This window comes from Tenrec ecaudatus, chromosome 5, assembly GCF_050624435.1.
Source record: "Tenrec ecaudatus isolate mTenEca1 chromosome 5, mTenEca1.hap1, whole genome shotgun sequence".
In the NCBI taxonomy this organism is placed as follows: Eukaryota; Metazoa; Chordata; class Mammalia; order Afrosoricida; family Tenrecidae; genus Tenrec; species Tenrec ecaudatus.
In genome coordinates, this window is record NC_134534.1 from 89,922,664 (window position 1) to 89,946,168 (window position 23,505).

A 23,505-nucleotide genomic window follows, 5' to 3' on the forward strand; every position below is an offset into this window, starting at 1 on the left:
AACTGGAATATAGGAAAAACATGGCTTTAGAATTAGAGGATGGCCCATTAACAACCTTGCTTGCTGAAAAAGAGAACTTGAAGCACCCAATGATGAACATCAAAGAATACATCCTTCAGTGTCGCTCTGTCACCCAGAGTGCACTACTTTTATTTCTCTGTCATCCTAGCACTTTCAGTGGTGTTTGGGAATTCATTGCAGTGACAACACAGAATGTTCAGATGATCCTCATGTTACAATTCGTGCAGTCTCTTTACCCTCAGCTTCTTGCCTTGCTCCAGCTATGTTACAAAACTCTTTCAGGGCAGCCAATAAATGTCCAAAGGGCTTGGCAGTCTGCCATAAGTCTCAGCCTGAAGGCACTAAGCTCCAGCTGTGTCAGCAAACCCAGCTGCCTCAATTAAACACCCATAGGAACCCCACTCTACAAGTCAGCTTCCTACCAAATGGCATTCAGCTTTACTTCTTTTGGAGTTGGGAAGTTCACTGGTACATCTCATGCTTTGGCTCTTGGATCTGCTGCTGCTCATATGCCACCACTCTGTGTCTACTGGTCCAGCTGCCTACTGGACCAAGAAGGCTCAATGCACAGGGAGCTCAGGGTCCAAAGGGCATACTCCACTCCTAGATAGTCTCTCTTGCTGGTGACGTGCCTGCCCCCTTTCCTGCTTTTGAGATGGTTCCTTTTAGACCAACCAGGATGAAAACCACATTTCACTATTAATAATCACTCATTGCTGAATCATACAATCCCATCAATATCTTCCCCCTGTATAGCCAGATCAATACCAGGCCAGCTTCTAGCAGCAAGTGACCTTGAATCTTCCACACACCTGCAGAGCTGACCAGAGCTTGCCTAATGGCTCGCTTTATTCTCGACCCACCGCTCTGCACCTGGCATGGCCCGTTTGGCTCAGTGCCTGCTTTGTTCTCAGCCCGCCGCTAAAAGCACCCAGCATGAATACACCTGGTACCAAGAAGACACCTTACATTTCAGAAACCCAGACATACCTGTATCTCCCAATCCCTGACTACTTTACCTTATATAGACGCAAGACAGCCCAGTCACATGTTCCCTGGCCATATAAGCGCCACCCCTGTAGCCTGGGGCACAACTCCCCCGGCTCAGACACTGTGGACTGTGGGACTTCGCCCAGACTGGGTTCTTCTCCCCAATAAAGCCTGTTTGCCCTAATCCAACTGATTTGGTCTCTGGTACCTCTCGACTACCTTACACCCCCCCCACCTGTTTACCAAGAATCATCAGTAAAAACGAAGGTCGTTTAGTGGGACTAACAAAAGCTATGGTTAGAAAAGCCATATTAAACAATTCACTGCGCTGCCAAGTACAGATTACACCTCAACATAAAGAAAACAAAACTTCTCACAGTACACCAAAAAAAACACATCAGGTTAAACAAGAGAAAAGATTGAAGTTGTCAAAGATTCATTTTATTTGCATCCACAATCAGTGGCCATGAAATCAACAATGAAGGGGTCAAAAGACATACTAAATTGGGCACATCTGCTGCAAAAGATTTCTGAAATGTTAAAAAGCAAGGACATCACTTTGAGGACTGGGATGACCCAAGCCAAGGTATTTTAATTCCCTCATGCGTACAAAAGCTGACAATTAAGTGGAAGACTAATGAACTGATTCCTATGGATTATGATATTAAAAAATACTGAATACGACACAGACTTTCAAAAAAAGAACAACAATAATCTGTCTTGGAAGAAATACAGCACATCCAGAATGCTCCTTAAAAGGGATGGAGTGATTTCATCTTAAGGACTTGGGACATGTTATCAGGAAGGACCTGACCCTGAAGAAACACATCGTGTATGATAGAGGGAAAACAAAAAAAGAGGAAGACCCTCAAGAAGATGAATTGACTCAACGGCTTCAACAATGGCCTCAAACATCAATGCTTGGCAAAGTACAAGGAAGTGTTTTGTTCTATTGTATATAGAGCTATAATGAACTAGAACTAATTCAAGGACACCTAACACCCTAAGTGTGCTATATAATCTAACCATTAGCTAAATCTAAAACCGTGAACTTAGAAATTCAAAATTCTTTGATGATCTCAAAGGAGTTAAGAATATTCTTAAACTAATAGGAACACTTAACATTTACTGAGCACTCACTATGAGTCATATCACTGTAAGTGCTTATTAACTCATTTACTCCTCAGAAACATAATATGAGGAAGCTACATGCTATTCCTTAATGTTTTAGAAATTAAAAACACTGCATAGGAAATTAATTTACTCAAGCAAAAATAAACAATTTTTCCCCTAAAGCAGTGCTTCTCAACCTTCCTAATGTCGCGACCCTTTAATACAGTTCTTCATGTTGTGGTGATCCCCAACCATAAAATTATTTCCGTTGCTACTTCCTAACTGTAATTTTGCTGTTATGAATCGTAATGTAAATATCTGACATTTACACAGTAGCTGCTGTCTATACATGTGACGGGTCCGCATTACATTATGGCGCCAACCCTATCACATACACCCGTATTTGTACGGGGTGTATATGATGTGGTTGGCCCAATGATGTCATCACGCTGGGTACTCCTACGTGGACGGATCTGCATGTGGGCGGACCCGTCTGGAGACCTGATGTAGGAGCGGTGTCTCAGTTCCTAAGACCATTGGAAATATGTGTTTTCTGATGGTCTTAGGTGACCCCTGTGAAAGGGTTGTTCGACTCCCAAAGGTTAAAAATGGCTGCTCTTAAGAAATAAAGCCAAGAAAATTAAAAAGTCCAAACCAAGCCCACTACCATCAGGTCAATTCCGACTCACAACCCTACATAGTACAGGGTAGAACGGGCCCCTGTGCGTTTCTCCAAGACTAACTCTTTTCAGGAGTAGAAAACCTTGCCTTTCTCTTGGTAAAGGTAGTAGTTTCAACTGGTGACCTTCTGATTAGCAGCCCAACCAGGACTCCTACTAAAGAAATAAGGCCCCACAAAAATCAACAGTAACATATATTCTACATCCAATAAGGTAGGAAATTAGTATATCAATATTGTATCAGATATAAAAGTGGTGGATACACATGGATACACACGAGAAGCTGCAGAATCAAAATATTTCTTTCTAGTTACTTTCATTAAAATACATTTTCTGAAACTGTTTAATGAAAATTACTAAATTTCAACATCTATATTTCTAATGGGAAAATATGCTAATGGTCAAGTACATCCAATCAAAGCTGAAATTTGGGGTGTCAAATATCACATAATAATCAATTGTCATGTAATAGCAATATTGTAGTTACAAAGGAAATTCTCATTTTAAGAAATGTCATGATGTCCAATTTCAAATGGTTCAACAACAAAAATGTGTATGGCAAAGTGTCAGCAATGAAATCTGGATGAAAAGTATACAAGTGGTCACTAAGCTATACTTTTAACTTTTCCTCTAAGTAAAATAATTTCTTTGAAAAGTTTGATAGAAGGGGAAAAAAGGTTTGATGGGGGAAAGCTACTAGGACAAGGGGCTTACTGAGTTTGTTTTTCTTTCTGAGAAGGGGACAGATAGGGCAAATAAGTTTGGGAACCTATGGCTTCGTTCAACTTTTCTAAGTTTATAAATTTTCACAATAAAAAATGCGGGGTTTTTTGTTTTTTTTAAAGATGTTTTTCTTTTTTAGGGTTTGCTGGAAAGAAAAAGCACTGGAAATAAAACTGGGAATCTTCCTACGTATCTCAAATAATTTGTTAGGAATTACAATTAGAAAGTGTCCAAAAGTCAGAGTAAGACACAGATCATGTAAATTATTGAAAATTTTCTCTAAGAAAAGAAACATGAGATATACTTAAAATACGTATTTTTAATGAGATCTGTTGAAATAAATTGTGATACTATGCAAATGGACTATTTAATATTTTTAATTAATAAATCAATTTAAATGATAAAAAAGACACAGATCATGTTCTAGAGGCCTTGGATATAGTTTGTATCTTTGGCTAAAACCTCAAAGATTAAAATGAAGTTCCCAATTCTATTAAAGTATTCTAATTCTATAGTATCTAGCAATTTATAGATGCTGGTTAAGCTGTGATATGAAAAGGCATCCAAAAACTCATGGAAAAGTAAAATAATTGAACTTTTCCATCCTTTATACATACCAAGTGAATATTCCGATGGCCAATGAGTCCCCAACTTCTCATTTCAATGTAAATGAAATGATTAACAACTCTTCCTTTAGTTTTCCTATTCTCCATCTTCCCTGATCTTCGCTAAAACAGCATTCCTGCCATTATTCTATTAATAGTACATCTAGCTTTCACAACAATGGAAAAAATAGCTCTTTTTATGCCACTGCTTTATTGCGGACCTTAAAATACCATTTAAGCTCATCAACTACTTTTTAAAATGTTCATTATTAAATCTTCTGCTAGAATAAACATAAAACTACATTTTTTTTCCTCTACAGAGGGGGATACACAAGATCTGTCTGAAGTAGTGGAGACCAGCAAGATCAGAGGCACCAAAGATTGTGACCCAGAGAGTAAGAGGAAGATGGGGTGCCTTGGCCCCATCTGGCCCAGGACTATAGAACTGTTGGACAGAGCAACAGGCAAGGTGGCTTCCTGGCTAATGGAGGCAAAGGTCAAGGACCCATGTGACCTAGAGACTAAGAACCTGAGAAAGACTTAGCTGCTGGATAAGACCAATGGCTGTATCCTTAATATTGGCCTAACTTGTGGTATTGACTTCCCTAAAAAAAAAAAAAAACTCCTTATCCATGAGTATTGTCTATGAGTTCTGTATGGCCAATACAACACAGTGGCATCGGAGGAATAAATGACAGATAAAGAAAGACGAAGCATGAAGGTAGGCCTGACCCCTGTCATTAGGCAAAAAGGAAGCCGGGAAGTCGGCTATGTCCACCTTCCACTGCCCTTTACTACAACTAGTCAACCAACTATGAGAACAGAATGGTGACCCAACACTCCTGATGCTTATATTCTTTATCAACATTTATACATTATATCAAAATGTAAAAAGGAGATATGCCAAATATAAGACCACAGTTTATTTTTTATTAAACATAGAAAACCTTCATCTTGGTACTTTAGAAACAATACTGGTTATTAATATTTTAATAGTCTTGTCACATTCATGACAGTTTCCAAAATAGTTAATAAATATGCCAGTATAACTGGCTTGCTTTTGATTCTACACATTTTATTGTACTCAAAAACATTCCAAAAACCTATTCACAGGTGTCACTGGATTGCTACAAAGAAAGCTTCATAGATAAGAATCAGCAAAAAGTTGATTCACAGTAGGCAGAGATTAACCATCCCACCAGTGCTCTCTTGGTCTGGCCTATCTACCTAAAGTAGCGGTCCTCAACCTGTGGGTCACAACCCCTTTGAGGGTTGAACAACCTTTTCAAAGGGGTCACCCAATTCATAACAGTAGCAAAATTAGTTATGAAAATAATTTTATGGTTGAGGTCACCACAACATGAGAAACTGTATTAAAGGCTGGTGGCATTAGGAAGGTTGACCTAGAGTGAAGAACACTGTTAATTCAGAACTTACTAAAGACATAATACAGCTGACCCTCGAATGATGCAGGTAAAAGGCATTGTTAGAAGCCGTATTAATAATAGTTGATTAATGCTATTTTGTATATTACATGTATTATATGAAAAGAAGTCTGGTGACACTGAGAAGCAGCTCTGGTGGCATAGTGGTTATGAACTGGGCTGGTAACCACAAGGTCAGCAGTTTGAAACCACTCAGAAGAAAGAGTTACAGTTTTCAGAAAGCCACAGGGGCACTTCTACCCTGACTCTTTAGGGTCAGTCACTATGAGTCAATTAACTGGCTGGCACTGAGTTTGGAGTTTGCCTTGCTAGCACTGAAAGGGAACCATTGGACTGATAACTACAAGGTCAAGGTTCAAATCCACCAGTCACTCCTAGGGAAGACAGATGAAGCCATTTTCTCCTATAAACATTTACAGCTTTAGAAACCCTATATAGGGTCACAATAAGTCAGAATAAATTCAATGGCCATAGGTTTTGGTCTCACCACCGAGTTGATTTCAATTCAGAGACCCTCTAGGACAGGGTAGAATTGCCCTTGTAGGTTTCTGGGACTTTTAACTTTTTTATGGGGAGTAGAAAGCCTTTTCTTTCTTGCAAGGGGCATCTATCTGGTGGCTTCAAATTACTGATCTTGTAGTTGCAGGCCTGGCCTGGTGGGCTGCTAACCACAAGGTAAGTAGTTCAAAGTCACCAGCTGCTCCCCAGGAGTTATAGCCTTAGAAACTCGTAGGAGCAGCTACACCTTGTCCTATATATAGGGTCAATACAACTGTCCTTAGCAGCGTTCATTTTCTCTTGAAATGGCAGTTAACTGTTACAAAAGCAATTCAATTTTCTCTGCTACATAAAGACACTTCAAGAGGCACTACTAGCATTTTGTATGGGCTTCAAGGTTAGTTATTCAAGTTTACTAGTACTGCACTAAACCAGGTAAAAAAAAAAAATACACCAGACTGAGATACACAATTTACTGGAGAGACAAGCTACTCACTCAGAGATGATTAGTATCACATGGCATTTAAAAAAAACATATATATATATAGATTCTATAACAGTTTAAACAGTTCAAACCTGTTTTTGAAGGGTAAACTAATTTAAGTACTGGTTTTATTATAGTAAAGGGATTTCAGTCAGGATCACCTTATGGGAGAAGGAAATAAAAATGTGTGGGAGATGTCTGGGAAGGTTCCCAGTGAAGAGTTGACAAGAAGTTTCTGTATCTCACAGAGAACTTGTCTCCCTCCCTTCACTAACAGAAAATTGTCTGAGCCATAGTGGTTCAGGTTTTTAATTACCAGTCCTGCACAATAGGCTAGACTAGACCATGCTGCCTAAAGCTAACTGATATCAGCTGTCCAGAAAAGACTATTCAGGTTTAAATAGTCCCCAATGAACAGCACATACTCTCGGCGTGTGTCCTCAAAGTCCAAGATCAAGACACCTCAATTATTCCAAAGGTTATTTCCCTGCAGCCAAGAAAAAAGACCACCTTCTAAAAAAAACATCAAACTCACTTCCATCAAATTGATTCTGGCTTAGTGACCCCATAGAACAAAGTAGAACTTCCCATGTAGGTTTCCAAGACTACATTTTTACAGAAGTAGAACATCTCATTTCTCTCCCGCTAGTGGTTTTAAACTGCTGACTTTATGGTTAGCAACCCAACACTTATGGCAACAAGGCTTCTAAAGCCACCTTACTTAATTAAGGGTAAAATTACATCCTTTACTTCTCAGCTGTCCAAAGGTCATTAGCACATACACCTCCACAAAACACCACAGACATTCATATCTTTGTATTTGTGAAGGCCACCTGCAAACATAAATTTTAAAAAGGGCCAGTTCCTCCAAATATAGACTAGTAATTTAGGTACTTATATACTCGAGCATATGCTGACCCATATATCAACTGAGGCACCTAATTTAACCACAAAAACTGCATTAAAAATATGCTGAAAAAACTTGGTTTATATTCGAGTTTATATGGTAAGTCTCCTAGAAAAGCAAACTAGAATTTAGAAGAAGATCTCCACACATAAGCTATTAGGAATCAGGCCAATTGGCCACTTCCAGGTTTGGGGCATGAAATATACACCAAAATTCAAAAGTCAAACTCATTGTCATCAAGTCTATTCCAACACGACTCTGTGTAGTGTTTTAAGGTTGTAAACCTTGAGAGAATACAGAAAACAACGCAGAACACTAATAACTATCAAATAATCAAATAGATAAATCAAAAGCAGAAACATAATAACTGAACTCCATGGGAGGAATTAGCAGGTTAAACTTGTTTAAAATGTTTGTGAACCAGAAGAAATCAATCAGAAAATACTCAAAGATGAGAAAGTAAGAGACTAAAAAGGTTTAACATTTAAACAGAGAAAAAAAGATACAGAGCAGCAGAAATAGTTGGGAAAATAACTGTGAGCTTTTCAGAACTAAATCACAGATTCAGTAAGACCTATAATACCAATCAGCATATCGTAAGATATTTTATTAAAGTAAAGAATGCATAAAGTGAGGGTAAGTTAAACATTACCCCCAAATCACAGAAACCTTAATTAAAACACACACATCAAAATGTGAAGCTATTGTTTTTTACCATATACTCTTATCTAGAACTACACACGTCTAAAGACTATCTCTATCCAACTCTTCCCTATGGAATTCTGTTATCTTCTATTTACACTCCCAAATGGCAGTTTCCCAAGGAACTCAAATCTTGTTTCTTTTCAATATCATTTAAGCTTGGGCAAACGCCGGATGGGAAATAAAACTTTGGTACAACTTTCCCGACCTGTTCCTCACCATTACATTTTCCCTACCCCCACCATTGAAACATCAGCCAAATAAAGCCCCTGTAGTTCTCTTTAGTCTTTAAAGAAAATCTATCAGACTAGCTCTTTGAAATTAAAATAAATAAATAAAAGGCATAGCCTTCTTGGCTGACTTTTCTACCTTGAATTTAACTGGCCCAGTAGATCCTGGAAGGACTGTTTCGTTTGAACCTTTTTAATGATGTCACCCTAATGAGACTTAGAGAACTGTGTTACTGAATTTGTCTGCAGTCTTACATTGAATGCAAAGACATTCTTTAAATATATTTTGTTTGGAATAAGCTCATACATGTATGAACTGGAACCCTAGTAACGATATGTTCTGACTTACCCTCTTATATTTACAATTTGTATCACGTACTTTATTGTTATTACACAGTAATTATACAGTGACCTGGCCTATTAATACTTTTATCTACTCATCAATGTTACTTTAATTAGTATTGTTTTTTATTAATAAATCTTTTTATTGGGCCTCATACAACTCTTATCACAATCCATACATACATCAATTGAGCAAAGCACCCTTATACATTCATTGCACTCATCATTCTCAAAATTCACCTTCCACTTGGGTTCCTGGAATCAGCTTGGTTTCCCTTTTTTTCCCCCTCCCCTTCCCTCCCCACTCCCCCCTTCCCCCTGGTCCCTTAATAGTTTATAAATTATTATTCTATTAATTAGTATTGTTTTTAAGAATCTTGTCTCTTGGAAGAGAAGTTCAGATCTAAAATATGAATGCTCTTTTCTGAGTGCATGTCAGTACTCTCAGTCAGGAACACATTACTGGATTTCTTTGGTCATTATGTGTGACTACTGGGGCTGATCACTCTTTCCTGCGCTGTTCCAAATGGTACTAGTCCTGGGACTTCTTGGCTGGTGTAGTTAATTAACATTCCCCTCAAAAATGTCCAAATCCTTATCTCTGGAATTTATGAATATGTTACCTTACAAGGTAAAGGGACTTAGCAGATACAATTCAGTGAAGCATCTTGAAATGAGATGATCCTGAATTATCTTGCTGTCTACTGATGGCAGAAACACATGTAAATATGCTTTATTTGGATTAAGTCCATGCACGTATGATCTGGAACCACATTATTAATAATACTTTTGGCTTACCTTTGTATAAAATACCAGAGAACAAAATCCAACTAGCAGTAAAATTACTAGTGTTTTAAATTCTGTAGAGTAAAAGTCACTCTCCAAAACTAAACCACCAAATTATAGTCTCATCAGTGAGATTTTTTATGGCTCTGTATTTTAGGGGAACATTACTTCATGGAAAAGAATCTTGGCGACTCAGCGGTTAAGGCATTTGGCTGCTTCAAACAAATCAGCTGCTCCATCAGAGAAAGATGTAGCGGTCTGCTCTGTAAAGATTTATAGCCTTAAAGACTCTATGCAGGCAAGACTATGCTGTCTTATAAGTTCACCAAGAGTCAGAATTTAATTACCTATGTACTCGTGTATAAGCCAAGTTTTTCAGTACATCTTTAATGTAGTTTTTGTGATAAAATTAGGTAAGATGCATATATATCTATTTTTAATTGTTTTATTGGGGGCTCACAGATCTTATAACAAGCCATACATCAATTGTATCAAATACATTTGTACATGTCGCCATCATTTTCAAAGTATTTCCTTCCAGCTTGAGCCCTTGTTATCAGCTCTTTCCCCCCTCCCTCCCCCACACTTCCACCCTCACGAATCCCTGATGAACTATAAATTATTATTACTTTCATATCATACACCATCCGCTGTCTCCCTTCACTCACGTTTCTGTTGCTTGTGTCCTTCGGGGGGGGGGGGGGGGTTTAATGCTTCGATCATTGTAGTTGGTACCCCGTTTCTCCCTACCTTTATGGCATCACCACTCCCATTACCATTCTGGAGGGGTTTATCTGTCCTGGATTCCACACGGCAAGAGTTCTTATCTGTACCAGTGTACATGCTCCCATTTAGCCAGATTTGTAAGGTAGAACTGGGTGGTCATGATATTGGGGAGGGTGAAGCATTAAAGAATGGGAGGAAGGTTGTATGTTCGATTGGTGTTATGCTGCACTCTGGGTGACTTGTTCGCTTCATGTGAGTGATCAATTGTCTACTGATGGGCTTGGGGTCTTCACTCCGACCCCCCTCATTTTCATCGATATATTTGTTTGGGGTCGTCTGGTGCCTGATACCTGACCCCATAGACACCTCTTAATCACACAGGCTGGTGTGCTTCTTCCAAGTGGGCTTTGTTGCTTCCCTGCTAGATGCTCACTTGTTTTACTTGAAATCTTTTTTAAGACCCCAACCACTATATCTTTTAATAGCCGGGCACCATCCACTTTCACATTGGCTTATACACCCGTTTTGACTTCAGCGATAATGTCGGGAAGGTAAGCATCACAGAATGCCAGGTTATTAGAACAAAGTGTTGTTGTATTGAGGGAGTACTGTGAGTAGAAGCCCAATGCCTTTCTGCTAACTCAATACTTAACATTTAAATATATGTACATAGACCTATGTCCTTATATTAATATATTTACATATGTGCATGCCTGTATTTATACCTCTATAAATATCTTTTGCCTCCTAGTTCTTTCCTCTATTTCTTTTTACTTTCCTCCTCTCCCACTATCATGTTCCACCTTCATTCGGCTCTCAGTACTTTCTCTCGGCTACACTGCACTTGATCAAACCCCACCTAGCATTCTACACCCTCTTCATCAAACATTTTAGATCTCTTACTGTTCCCTTATCCCTGGGTTCATTGGCTCCCCCCTCCTCCTCTCCCACATCCCCCCAGAGTTACTGACCCTGTTATTTTCTCTTCAGGATTGTTTATCCTGTCTATCTTATATGAATAGACTTAAGGGGGGAAAAGGAGCCTATAAATAGTTCCAGGTCTGTCTGCTGGCCCTTATGAATGTTTTCCAATCAGGTCTGGTGGTGCCAAGCCTTGCCCACTGACTCCAAAGTCTATTTTCTGGATTCCTCAGAGACGTCATCACTTTGCTCCCCTTGTTGCTGTTATGCTCCCTTCATGCTTCGCTCTGGAGTGGGGGTGGGGGGATGTCAGACTGGGAACATTCCCCCACTGAGTCTCCATTGTTGTCCCCATAGCACTGTGGGTCAGTGAAGGGGCATCATGTTTCATGGTGGGGCCTGCCCTATGGTCCTCTCTCTGCACTGGCTGCTCCAAGCATGAATTATACACCACATTTTATCTCTTCATCTCTTGGAACACTTAGGCTATGTCAATCTCTTGGCTACTATCAATAATACTGAAATGAACATTAGTATAAAGACACTTAAACCCCTGCTGTCATTTCTGTTACATCTATACCTAAGCATGGAATTATTCTGTCTCTTTTTGAAGAACTAACAAACCGTTTTCCACAGAGGATATCCACATTTTTACATTCCTTCCAGCTTGAAAGAAATCCTTATAGAGTAGTAGTTATATATTGAGCTGACATCCGCCAAGTCAGCAGTTTCAAAACACTAGCCACTCTGCAGAAGAAAGGAGCTTTTTACTCCTGTGAAGAGGTAGTCTCAGAAACTTACAGAGGCAGTTCTACCTGCTCTATAGGGTTGCTAAAAGGCAGCATCGACCTGATAACAATGAGTGTAGTTTGGTTTTGGGGAGTCCAGCCTTAGATGAAGGTTCCAAAGTTTCCACATCCTTGCCATCGAATTGTTATTTTCTTTTTTACTTTATAATAGCCATTAATAATTCACTGGTTTTTATTAATGTCTAAAATAAGGAGCCCTGGTGGTGTAGTCAGTGGTTATGTTCAGGCTAAGATCCACACAGTCAGCAGCTCTAAACCACCATTAGTTCCCCAGGAGAAAAAGTGGGATTTCTACTCCCATAAACAGATACGGTCTCCGAAACCCAAAAGAAGTCAATATGAATCAGCATTGACTCGAGGACAGTGAGTTTGGTTAATGTCTAAAACGGGAATTCTGGTGGTATAGTGAGTTCGCATTGGGCTGCTAATCAAAAAGTCAGCAGTTTGAATCCACCTGCTACTCCAAGGGAGAAAAAAAATGTGGTTTTATACTCTCATACACAGTTAGTCTCAGAAATCCATAGGGTCAGTTCTATCCTGTCCCATAGGGTTGCTATGCATCAGAATTGACTCGATGACAGTGAGTTTTGTTTGAATGACTACAATTGCCTGGTAAGCGTTAAACTGTTAACAAGGTCAGCAGTTCAAACCCACCAGTCTCTCTGGTAGAAAGAGGCTGATGCTTCTGGTGAAGATTTGTAGCCTAGGAACCTTACTGGGGTCACTATGAACCAGAATCAACTGCATGGCCATGGAATATAACTAATGAGTTGATTCCTTGCGTGACGCAAACTGTTAAGCATTGATCCATTACCCTAAAGGCTAAAAGCCATCCAAGGGCTGATGATCCTTCAGGACCAGTGGTGTGAATGGCAATACTGGGAATGTAGAGAGAGGGTGGGTTGGAAAGGGGAAACCGACTACAAGGATCTACATGCGACCTCCTCCATAGGGGATGGACAACAGAAAAATGGGTGATGGGAGACGTAGGACAGAGCAAGATATGACAAAATAATAATTTATAAATTATCAAGGGTTCATGAGTGAGGGGGGAGCAGGGAGGGAGGGGAAAAAATAAGGAGCTGATGTCAGAGGCTTAAGTGGAGAGCAAATGTTTTGAGAATGATGAGGGCAATGAATGCAAAGATGTGCTTTACACAATTGATGTATGTATGGATTGTGATAATAGTTGTATGAGCCCCTAATAAAACCAGTAAAAAAAGAAACAGGAATGCCACTCACTTCCCAAAGCAAAACCATATGCAGGAGTTCTACTTTGGGTTCGTCATGAGCAGGAATTCACTAGCTAGCAACTAACAGCAACTAGTGGTGCTGAAAAATCTTTTCATACACTTATTGGTCATTCGTATATTTCCTATTGAGAAAGGTCTCATGAAGTGCTGTGACCATTTTTAAGCTGGGTTATTTTTCTTTTTGCTCTTGAGTGGAGTAATATTTTCTAAATTATGGTGAAGAATAATTATTTCACGTGCACAGGTCTATTTTTCTCTTTTGAGAAAATCAACTTACAGGGAAAGGTTTATACGGTTCAATTTTATCAGAGTAAACCAAAAAAGCACTGCTAGTTTTAACTCAGAGATTAATACTAAATACAAAAGAACATTCAACAGACCTTTTACACTTATTTAACAAAAAATGTTAGTTTAATATTGTGTTTACTACTTAAACATGGTTTAATCATTTTTATAAAAATGAACATGTTCAGGAAAAGGATAATAAATCATGCTACAAGTACTGAATTAGATCTCTGCACAGATGCTTTTAATGAGCTGCAGTTATTTGAACTAGGAACCCTGGTGGCATAGTGGATTACGCCTGGGTTGTGAGCTGTAGTCAATTAATATGACCCTCCTAGCCATCATAATCCCTTATATGCTCTATTATAAATCCCTATGTGCCTCTCAGGCCAGAGGGCACTCAACACATGACTGAGAAGGAGCTGCCTCTGAAAGAGTCAACCATAATGGCATGGCTGGAGTAAAGCCGTTGGGCCCTTCATTTACTGATTGACCGCAGCTAAAACTGAGAAGAAAAAGATACAAACATTTATTAATAACTGGAACTTGGAATATACGAAGTATGAATCTCGGAAAGTTACAAGTCATCAAAATGAAATGGAACACAAAGATCAATAGCCTAGGCATTAATGAAATCAGATGGTTATCATTGAAGAGGACCAGTGTCACATTCGTTGTAAAAAAAAAACAAAAAAAAAACATTTTCAAGATCCATCTTGAAGTACAATGTCATCTTTGAAAGGATACTAGTTATCCCCATACAAGAAAACCCAGTCAAGACAACTATTACTCAAATTTATGCATGCACTACTTAAAACTAGTAATAAAGAAACTGAAGACTTTTACCAACATCTTTGATATGGAAATGTTCAAACAATCAAGATACACTGATAATTATTAGTGATTGGAATGTAAAAGTAGAAAACAAAGACTAGTTGGAAAATAGTACCTTGGTGATATGATTCGAATCTGGAGCTCACATAACAGAATTTTTAAAGGCCAACAAGTTGTTCATTGCAATTACTTTTTTAACAACACAAAAGATTTCTTTAGCTAGAATATACAGAAATAAAACTGACTACATCTCTGGGAAAAGTTCATTATCAGAAGCTAGAGCAAGGCCAGGGGTCGACTGTTGAAAAGATCCATTGCTCATATTTAAGTTCAGAATGAAGCTAAAAAAAAATTAAAACAAGTGCACAAAAGTAGGACCTTGAGGCTATCTCACCTAGATTTTTTAAAATCATTTTATTGGGGGCTCGTACAATTCTCACAATCCATACATCCATCCATGGGTCAAGAACATATGTACATTTGTTGCCATCATCATTCTCAAAACATCTGCCTTCTACTTGAGCCCTTAATATCTGCTGTTCATTTTCCCCCTCTCCCCCCACTCTCCCCTATCTCATGAACCCTTCATCATTTATATATTATTATTATTTTGTCATATATTACACTGTCTGATGTCTCCCCCTGCCCTCTTCTCTGCTGTCCCTCCCCCAGGGAGGAGGCTATATGTAGATTCCTGTAATCAGTTCCCTCTTTCTACTCCACATTCTCTCTACCCTCCAGGCATCGCCACTCTCATCACTGGTTCTGGAGGAGTCATCTGTCCTGGATTCCCTGTTTCCAGTTGCTACCTGTACCAATGTATATCCTTTGATCTAGCCAGATTTGCAAGGTAGAATTGGGATCATGATAGTGGGGGGGAGGGGAGGAAGTATTTAAGAACTAGAAGAAAAAATTTTTTAAAAAAGAACTAGAGGAATGTTCTATGTTTCATCGTTGCTACCCTGCACCCTGCCTGGTTCATATCCTCCCAGAACCCTCAGCAAGGGGTGTCCGGTTGGCTACCATTAGGCTTTGAGTCTCCACTCTGCACTCACCCACATTTTCAATGATATTTTTTTGTTCCTTGATGCTTGATACCTGATCCCTTCGACAGCTCGTGGTCACACAGGCTGGTGTGTTTCTTCCATGTGGGCTTTGTTGCTTCTGAGCTAGATGGCTCTCACCTGGATTTCAAGAACATCTCAAAGCACAGATTTGATGCACTGAACATTAATGACGAAAGAACTGATGAGCTGTGAAAGACATCAAGATCATCATTCATGAAGAAAGCACAAGGTCACTAAAAAGGCAGGAAAGAAAGAAAAAGCTCAAAGATGTCAGAAGAGACTATGAAACTTTGCTCTTAATCAGAGAGCAAGCCCCTAATAAAATGTTTTTAAAAAAATCATAGAGCAGTGGGTTCCCATAAGAGGGAAGCCCAGGGGTAAGGCAATGGGGCCAATGGCCCCCAGAAGGTAGAGGGGGGAAGAAAGGTGTAGTGAGCAGACATCATCAGGGACAGGGGAATAACTTGGGAAGCGGAGTCAGCATCTAGGAGAGGGTAGAGATCCTGTGAGTATTAGAGGAACATCAAGCTAGTGAAGAGGAAGACTAAAAAGTGGAAGAAGGGGGAAAGTGATGGTGCGGCAGGAGGAGGCAAAAGGAAACAGAGGCAAGCTCTAGGAAGCAATGGCACAGATAGGGAAATTAACAGAGGTGTGCACTTATGCAAATACATTAACCCATAACAATGGTGGTATGGGCCTATGTACATATATTCCTATGGCAATACACTGAAGCTGCAGATGGGTCTTGGACCTTGGCTCATACCTTCCCTCAATACAAGAACACTTTGTTCTAACAAATTGGCATTCTGTGATGCTCAGCACTCCACCACCCTCCATGATTGCGGAAGACAAAATGGGTACATAAGTAGTTTTGGTGAAGACGGGATGGTGCCCGACTATTAAAAGATATAGTGTCTGGGGTCTTAAAGGCCTAAAGTTAAACAAGCGGCCATTCAACAGTGAAGCAACAAGCCCACATGGAAGAAGCACACCAGCAGGTGCAACTGTGAGGTGTCACCAAGACTGGGCAACGGGCATCCGAAGATTAACAACAGTAAACAAACAAACAAATGTATTTGTGAGAATGAAAGGGGGTTAGAGCGGAGGCCCAAAGCCCATCTGAGGACAATGGAGCATCCTCCCACAGAGGCGTAGCAGGAAGGGGGTGAGTTAATCAGGGTGCAGTAGAGCACTAATGGGTCTCACAATATTCCTCTGTTCCCTGGAGGCCTACACACACACACACACACACACACACCACTATCACGACCTCAGTGCCGCCTCTCAATCTTGACTAGATATGAGCATGTACATAGGTATAGGCAAGAGATAAAACTCACAATCCAGGAACAGGAATAGAGACACCAAAAGGGTAGGGGGAAAGGGGCGGGGGAAGAGCGTGGGAGAGGGGCACCGATCACAATGAATGGCACATAACCACATACCCCCAGCTGAGGAAGAACAACAGAGACCAGAGGGGAAGGAAGACAGTCGGAGTGAGATTTGAAAATAATTAACAATCTACAATCTATCAGGGAGCCACGACGCTGGGGGCGGAGGCGTTGGGGGAGGGGGGGAGAGGAGCTGATCCCAAAGGCTCAATGGAAAGTAAATATCTAGAAAAGAATGATGGAATATACGTACAAATATGTCAGATACAATTGATGTATGGTTTGTAACAAGAGTTGTAAGAGCCACCAATAAAATGATTAAAAAAATAAAAACAAAAAATCAGAGTGGTGAAGGCAAATGGAAATGACGAAAAGAATTGAACAGAAAATTTCAAAGAACAGCTTGAGAAAAAAAGTGAAGAGTTATAGTTATAACGCTATAAGGGGAAAAATGAAAAGCTGATTATCAAGGGCTCAAGTAGAAAGAAAATGCTTTGAAACTGATGATGGCAGCATATGTATGAATATGCTTGACACAAATGGATGAATGTATGGGTTGTGATGAGAGATGTAAGAGCCCTCAATAAAGGTATTTAATAATAATAATAAAAACTATAAAGAACACACTCAAAAAAAGAAAGATCAGGGGCTTGGGTGGAGAGCAAATGTTTTGTGAATGATGAAGGCAATGAATGTACAAATGTGCTTTACACATTGATGTATGTATGGATTGTGATAAGAGTTTCATACAACTCTAATAAAATGATTTTTAAAAAAGGAAGAACACAATGTGGAAGGTACATAATCTCCTATCAACTTACATAGTCTGTCAACCAGGTCATAGTCACTGACGCCTGTGTGTCCTTAGGACACCTTCTCCTAAGGATTCTGGGAACTCCTGTCTCCCTCCCTAGAGGTGGGACACATATCCCCTGCTTCATCTTCCTGCTGACAAGCTACACGGAGCTAAACTGATAGAGCCAGAGCCCTGGAACTGGAGGAGCCAGGTAATGACCCATACCAGTGCTGAGATGCTTCCACCACCACTGGATCCACAAAACTTTCACCCACTGACCTGTGATCTTCCTGCATTTTGCATCATTGCATGTGCTGCTTGAGTCTGAAGAGGATTTACAGGCTAGTATCGGACATATGGACTATTATCAAATTTACGGGCTTAATCTGGCCTGGGATGTTTTCTCAATATACAATTACTACATGTGTGAGTGTCTATGAATTTGTTTCTCTAGTCGACCCAGACTAACACATTATGAATTGGTACCGGGATAGTTATAGAGAAGCAAGATCATAAATATGGGCTTCTCAAATTGGTTTTCCAGCACGATTACATCTAACAGCACTGAGAATGCTATCTCTACCCCTAAAGGCAGGGGTAAGTCTGCCACTGTTACTAGAGTGGGTGGTATTAATGCACGGTGTGAAGTCGCAAAGCTAATATCACCACCAACAGATGAAGTGCTGGTGAGAGGAGAGGCTCTGGGTGACTGTGGTCTGATATATTCCAGCAGTTTTGTCAAGATGAGAAGTACAGGGAAGCTGGCTGGCTGGTCCTCCTTACAATAGAAAATGTGATCAAGGAAAGGGATCATCTCAGAACCTCAGAAGCTTTTAGGTCTGTTACTCAGCACTTGAGACGTGCTTCTAGCCTTCCCCAAAGGGACATGCGGCCTTTCACAAGACTGACTGTTCACTGAGGAAAAGGAAATAAACTTTTGAGGATTACTGGACCCGGGCTCTGAAATGACACTAATTCAGGAAATCCAAAATGTTTCAAAGGCCTACCAGTCATAGTGGGGCCTATGGAGGTCAAGTTATCAATGCAGTTTTTGGTTCATGCATGCCTCACTGTGAGTCCAGTGGGTCCCTGAACCCATCCTGTGGTGACTTCTCCAGTTCCAGAATGCATCATTAGAATAGACATACTTAGTAACTGGCAGACCCCATAACTGGATCCCAGAAATGTGGAATAAGGGCTATTATGGTAGGAAAGGTCAAGTGGACACAATTAAAACTGCCATTGCCTAGGAAAATAGTAAACCAAAAGCAATACCAAATTCCAGGAGGGACTGCAGAGATTAGTGCCACCACCAAAGACTTGGAAGGATGCCAGCCCATGGATCCTGTTGTTAGAGCTTGAGCCTCCCCTTCGAGACCTGTTTCGCTTCGCTACTGTTGGATATATCACTTGAGCTTGAGGGCGCTGGACTCTGCTGCCTTGCATTGCTGTCTGCTTCCTTGACTTTGGCCCCAGCAGGCACATGAGTTGAAGGACTTCCAGTAATATTAACTGTTCCATGGAAGTGAGTTGAACTGAACCCTCCGTACTGTTGTGTGGACTAATTAGCTGTTACATTCCTTCTCGCTGTACAAACCTATCCATATATATAAAATCAAGTGCCATGATTTTGTTTCTCTAGAGAACCCTGCCTAACACACTTAGCATATCTTAAACCAACAGAATTGGGTTAAAAAAAATCATGGCTTGAATTACAATATGGAAAGATTCTATGGGCAAAATATTGAATGATGTGTGAAGCATCAAAAGAAGATGGAAAGAATACACAAATGTACTGTACCAAAAAGAACTAGTAAATATTCAGTCATTTCGAGAGGTAGCATATGAGCAAGAACCAACAGTACTGCAGGGAAAAGTCTAAGCTACCCTGTAGGCATCAGCAAAAAATAAGGCTCCAGGAATTGATGGAATCCAACTGAAGTATTTCAGCAATCTGATGAAGCACTGGAAGCACTCATTCTTTCATGCTGAGAAATTTCAAAGACAGCTCCCTGTTCAACCGACTTGCAGAGATCAATATGTGTACATATGCCAAAGGTGACTAACAGAACAAGCAAACTATAGGATAGTATTATTAATATCACGTAAAGGTAAAGATTATTGAACAGCTGCAGCAGAGTACCTTGACAGGGAACTGCCAGAAATTAAGGCAAGATTCATATGGCATGGAACAAGGAATATTATTGCTGATGCTAGATGTATTTTTCAAGCAGAAAATACAAGAAAGACGTTTACTTGTGTTCTACTAACTATGCTAAGGCACTGGGCTGTGTGGACCATAAAAGAATATATAGCCTTGAAAAGAATGGGAATTTCAGAACACTTTATCATGCTCATTCCAAACCTGGAGCAAGAGGCAGGTGTGTGAACAGAATAAGGGACTGCATGATCTAACATCAAGAAAGAGGTATAGGCGGGCTGTATCCTATTCCCACAATCTGTATAGTGCATTCAGTCTGTATACTAAGCAGATCATCAGAGAAGCTGGAATACAAGAAGAATGCAGTGTCATTATTAGAATATAGCCCATAAACAATCAGTGATAACATAGATACAACCTTGCATGCTGAAGTGGACCTGAAGCACTTGTGATGAAGATCATTGATAGCAGCCTTCAGTGCAGATTCCAACTCAATGGAAAGAAGGCCAAAATCTTCACAAACTAGACCAAGAAGTAACATTATAATAAATGGAAAAAAAGATTCAGGTTATGATGTCATCTCACCTGGGCCCACTATTAATATTCATGGGAGCAGCAGTCAAGAGATCAAACAACATTGCATTGGGGACTGTATTGCATAAAACCTCTTTAAATTATTGAAATTATTAAGAACTAAAATGTGCCTGACCCAAGCCATGGTATTTTCAAACTGTCTCATAGTGCTTGTGAAAGTTGCCCATTGAATTAAGGAAGACTGAAGAAGAACTGATGCATTTGAATTATGGGGATGGTGAAACTACTGAAAATACCATGTACTGACAAAAGAACAAATAAGTATGTCTTGGAAGAAAAGAAGTACAGCCAGAATGCTCCTAAAAAATGACACATACTTTGGACATATTAACAGGAGAGACCAGTCCCTGGAAAAGGGCATCATGCTTGGTAAAGTATAAAGACAAACTCACTGCCATAGAGTTGATGCCGACTCAAAGCAACCCTATACAACAGGGTAGAACGTTTCTGGGCGTTTCCAAGGCCAACTCTTTTCCGGAGTAGAAAGCCCCCATCTCTTCCTCCCAAGGCTGGCTGGTGGTTTCAAACTGTTGGACACATAACCACTACACTAACAGAGCTCACTTGAGCCGATGACAACTCAGGGTAGCATGAGCCCTGTGAGTTTCCGGAATAATATTTGTTTATGCGAGTAGAAAGTCCCATCTTTCTCCCGTGGAACGGCTGGTGGTCTCAAACTGCTGGCCTTGCAGATCCCAGCCCAACTGGTAACCATTATGCCACCAGGATAGAAAAGAGGAAGCCCCTCAACAAGATAGACTGACAAAGTCCCACATAACAACTGTGAAGATGGTGCAGGTGTGGACGGTGTCTGTTCTGTTGTCACTATGAGTGGGCATTGACTCAAAGGAGCTGTGGTAGCGTAGTGGCTATGTCACTATGACCGGAATTGACTGAAGAGTACCTAAACATAACATCATAAATGGAAGATTATTCCGCCTTCCTGGATAAGGCTCAACACTGTGAAAATGCCAGTATCACCCACTGCATCTATAAAAACAATGCAATGCCTATCTAGATCCCAACTCCATTTCTTCAACGATATGGCAAAAGTAAACACTAACTTCATACAGAGGGAAGAGACCCAGAATAAGCTAAAAACTTAAAAACAAAATAGAGGAGGACTACATGACTTCAAAACCTATTACCTAAACAAATAATCAAAACAGCCTGGTACTAACACAATGGTAAGTACATAGACCAATGGAACAGAATAGAAAATCCAGAAATAAATTCATCCACCTACAGACAACAGACTTTCAACAAGGGGCCAAAAAAACCAAAACAAAAAAAAAACTGGGAAAGAGACCATCTACTCAACAAATGGTGCTGGCAAAATTGCATCTCCATCTGCAGAAAAACACAAGACCTATACATCACATCTCATATATACAAATGAGCTCAAGATGGAGCAAAAACTTAAACCTAAGTCCCAGAGCTATAAAGATCATCAATGAGAACATAGGGAATCATTAAGGGCCCTATTGCAGGGCACAAACACACTCTCAAACATAAGGAAACAAACACAGAAGACAAAACATGACTGGGAACTACCGAAAATAACAAACACATCAAAAGATTTCCTCAAGTAAAAGAGAACCAACAATCTGGGGGAAAAATATTTTGCAATAACATGACAAGGGACTAATCTAAAAAAAAATCTATAGAGAACTTCAGTACTTCGATAAGAAAAAAAGTGAATTAATCCAATTAAAAAGTGGGCAAAGGACATAGACAATTCACTAAAAATGACATCCAAATGGCTAACACAACCATATAAAAAAATGCCCACAATCCAGGATATGCAAATCAAAACAAAGATGAGATACCACCTTACACCCAAACTACTCAATTAAAAAAACAAACAAACTAGTAATCCTTAGAACTCTCATACAATGCTGGTGGGTCTGTAAATATGTACAACCATTGTAGAAAGTACTATGGTGCTACCTCAAATGACTGGGCATAGAAATTCCATGAGCAGAAATCTCTCTACTGGATATGTATCTCAAGAAGTAAAAGCCCTAACATAAACATAAGCACCCCATGTTCATCACAGCACTATTCATAATAGCAAGAATTTGGAAACAACCTAAATGCCCAACAGAATGGATAAAGAAATGTTGATACAGGAACACAATTGAATAGCATATATGCCTAACTTAGAAACCACAAAGCACCTCATATCATGAGAGCACCTGCGGAACATTGTGCTCAGTGGTGTTAGTCAATCACAAAATATTATGAGACCACTACTGTAAGGATAAAAACCAAGACAAATAGACTTTGGAGGTTCCCAAGGTGGGGAGAGGGGTAGGCAAAGTTGGCAAAATGAAATGGGAGGATGAAGCAACAGACTAGAGGTTAACAAGTATTAACTAGATAAAAGGGAAGTTAGAGATCCATAAAAGGGAGTAGAGCAATCGGGAGGTGGGGGCCTAGGATTCAATGTGGGTGGAAGGGATTGATGAGCAGCTTGAACTGTTGAATGCTGAGTTATAGTCTGAAATGTAAACCTCCAACCTAATTCACAATAACAAATCATTTTACAATATATGTGTGTGTTAGTTTTGTTCCTCTCCGCCTAATGTCAACACATTTAATATTCTGAGCTCAGATTCCCTCAGCCTCAAAAGACTTTATATACCTTTCCTAAAAAGCTAACCTGAAGATTAATGGACTAGTGATTCCACGCTGGTCAAATTACTCCAATTCATCTTTCTACTTTCTAATATTCTTTCAATGGCTTCCACTTGCCTACAGAACTAACTGACCAAACATGGTAATATAGAATTATCTAAAATTCAACTCTAGATAGACCAGTCAAACCAAGCTACAAATGGTATATCCTAGTAATCAAAAAACCAAAGTGCACTGCCATTGAGAGTCAATTCCGGACAGGGTAGCAACCTCTGTGGGTTTCTGAGATTAACCCTTTATAGAAGTAGGTCTCATTGACTCCCATACGGCAACTGGGGGGTTCAAACTGACCTTTAAGTTAGCAGCCCAATTGGTAACCCACTCTGCCACTAGGGGTACGGTTACATGAAGCTACCAGTGTTGTTAACGCCCTCTCGTTGCCATCAAGTCTATTATGATCTATTATGACGCACAGTGATCCTATAGAACAGGATAGGCCTGC

The 23,505-nt window shown here is 39.9% G+C and overlaps 2 protein-coding genes across 13 annotated transcripts in view; one reads left to right on the plus strand and one right to left on the minus strand.

Moving 5' to 3' along the window:
- Window positions 1-23,505, minus strand: part of SPIN1 (spindlin 1) — a 97,568-nt gene that overhangs the window by 68,903 nt on the left and 5,160 nt on the right. The gene's annotated exons all lie outside the window — the stretch shown is intronic.
- Window positions 4,848-23,505, plus strand: part of LOC142449166 (uncharacterized) — a 38,029-nt gene continuing 19,371 nt past the window's right edge. The window contains exons 1-2 of the mRNA XM_075550854.1: window positions 4,848-4,853; window positions 10,738-10,803. Of these exons, the coding sequence (XP_075406969.1) occupies window positions 4,848-4,853; window positions 10,738-10,803 (72 nt within the window). The remainder of the gene's footprint in view (window positions 4,854-10,737; window positions 10,804-23,505) is intronic.